The 1890-nt window shown below is 55.5% G+C and overlaps 1 protein-coding gene across 1 annotated transcript; it reads right to left on the bottom strand.

Moving 5' to 3' along the window:
* On the bottom strand, positions 1-1536 carry LOC137832990 (uncharacterized). The gene is made up of 2 exons (XM_068641393.1): positions 745-1536; positions 1-378 (listed from the first exon to the last, which is right to left on the bottom strand). The coding sequence occupies exons 1-2, from the start codon at positions 1534-1536 to the stop codon at positions 1-3; spliced, it is 1170 nt and encodes a 389-aa protein (XP_068497494.1).
* Positions 1537-1890: the final 354 nt, after the last annotated feature.

Below are 1890 nucleotides of genomic sequence, written 5' to 3'. Positions count from 1 at the left end.
TCACCAGAACTTGACGTCTGCTGAACTTCCCTTATCGACCAGAACCCTATGCACCTTTCTTCCGGCTGTGACAACGGAGATGACCACGGGGTCGTTGTCATGCGGCACCACATCTCGCAGATCCCCTCTTGTGAACACGAGGTCAGATTCCCACGGCTCACCCGAGATTCTCTCCTCAATCGTGTTGACCCCCCTCGCGTATTTCTTTTGCTGGGAGGCGATGGTTCCCCCACCGGAAAAACCTCCAGCAATGGTGTGGACCTCGCCGAGAACTGGCATCTCGTGCGCTTGCTCCTCTGTTGGCGCCGGCAGGGCGGCGGTCACGGCGGGTTCTGCGACGTAATCCTTCAGAAACCCGCTCCTCACCAGCTCATCAAGCTGATAACCCAACGAGAGGCAGTTGTCAATGTGATGACCGAAAGCCTCGTGGAACTCGCACCAGGAGTCTTTCCGTGGCCCTAACACCTTGTCAGTTTTCGCCGGTCGCCTCAACCTCTCAGCTATATTAGGCACGGCGATCAGGTCCTTCAGCTTCACCACAAAGTTGTACCTCGCCGGTCTTGCCCTCTCTCTGACTGGACAATCCCCTCCTGCTGGACCCCGGGGCTAGGGTTTCCTGGTCTCATAGGGGCGTCTCCCCTCTGGCTTTTTTCTCCCCGTCGTGGTCTCGTTGACCCTGACAGGTTGAGCCCGCGTCTGCGCTCTCGGGCGCGAAGGTACAACGCTGGTGCGCTTCTCACACACCTCTCCTTCAGAGGCGATATGTTCCACCGCCCGACGCCGTATTTCAGCAAAAGTCCTTGGACGATTGCGAATAATGGATTCGCAGAAAGGGCCGGGACACACGCCTTTCCTGAAGGCATACACAATCATGGGCTCCTCCGACGTGCCCACTTTCACCACTTGGGACACGAAGCGGTTGATGTACTCCTTCAAACTCTCCCCTTGGTATTGCTTCACATCGAACAGATCGTAGGATACTGGCGGAGGGGCCCTGTTCGCCTGGTATTGCTCTCTAAACAACTGGGACAGCTGTTGGAAAGAGGTGATATGGCCACTAGGAAGGCTGATAAACCAATCCATGGCCATTTCTGTCAAAGTGCTCATGAAGAGCTTGCACCTTGCGGCGTCAGAACCGCCCACTAACACCATCTGTGTGTGGAACGCCGTGAGATGCGCCTCAGGGTCTTCCATCCCAGTGAAAATCGCCTTGGGCCCTGCGAAGGTGTTGGGGATCGTCGCATCTAGGATCTCCTGCGAGAAGGGAGTGGAAAACTCCCTCGGTGGGGTGAGATGCTCCACCTCTTCATTCTCGCGTTGCACCTGGTTGTTCCTCAGACTCCAACGCAACTCCTCATTAACGCGACGGAGCTCGTCGTTTCTCACATGAGAGGCGTCGAGATCCGCCTGCATGCGCTCTTGCTCTATCTTCGAGTCTGCCATATCATCCTGCAGCCCCCGCATTATCTCCAGGACCTGCTGCATGGACATTTCTTCTCCCGCAGCGCGTGCGGTACCTCGTCTAGTGGTGGCCATTCTTCACTGTTTTCTCAAACGTGATCGTGACTTGATAGATCTTTCCAAACTTGCGATGGGACCAATGTTTTATATTGGCCCCACGGTGGGCGCCAAATGTTCCGTCCGGTTGGCCTGGGACGCCTTCGTGCGCGACCTCAACCGTTAGCTAGGGACTCCTTCCCACTGTTACCTGTGGATTCCTGCACAGAAGGACAAAAGGGCGCTCCAGCGGCCGTTTGCACTCCAACGCTCAAGTCAGCCAGCAAGAAACACCAAAAACTATGCACCTCCGTATCGGAGCACCACGTATGGCACTCTGAAGGTGGTGAAAAGAAAATTGTATCTAGTGTGTATTTTCTCGTTCTGGCAAAG

This window comes from Phaseolus vulgaris, chromosome 6, assembly GCF_000499845.2.
Source record: "Phaseolus vulgaris cultivar G19833 chromosome 6, P. vulgaris v2.0, whole genome shotgun sequence".
Classification (NCBI taxonomy): domain Eukaryota; kingdom Viridiplantae; phylum Streptophyta; class Magnoliopsida; order Fabales; family Fabaceae; genus Phaseolus; species Phaseolus vulgaris.
Note: the sequence above shows the minus strand (reverse complement) of the source record. Positions and strands in the feature narration are given on the sequence as shown.

Bases quoted from the DNA above. Each gene is read 5' to 3' on its own strand.
- LOC137832990 (XM_068641393.1), bottom strand. From the start codon at position 1,536: ATGGCCACCACTAGACGAGGTACCGCACGCGCTGCGGGAGAAGAAATG. The intron at 379-744 runs GTGTGTGAGAAG...TTGGGTTATCAG, and splicing joins ATATCGCCTCTGAAGGAGAG to CTTGATGAGCTGGTGAGGAG.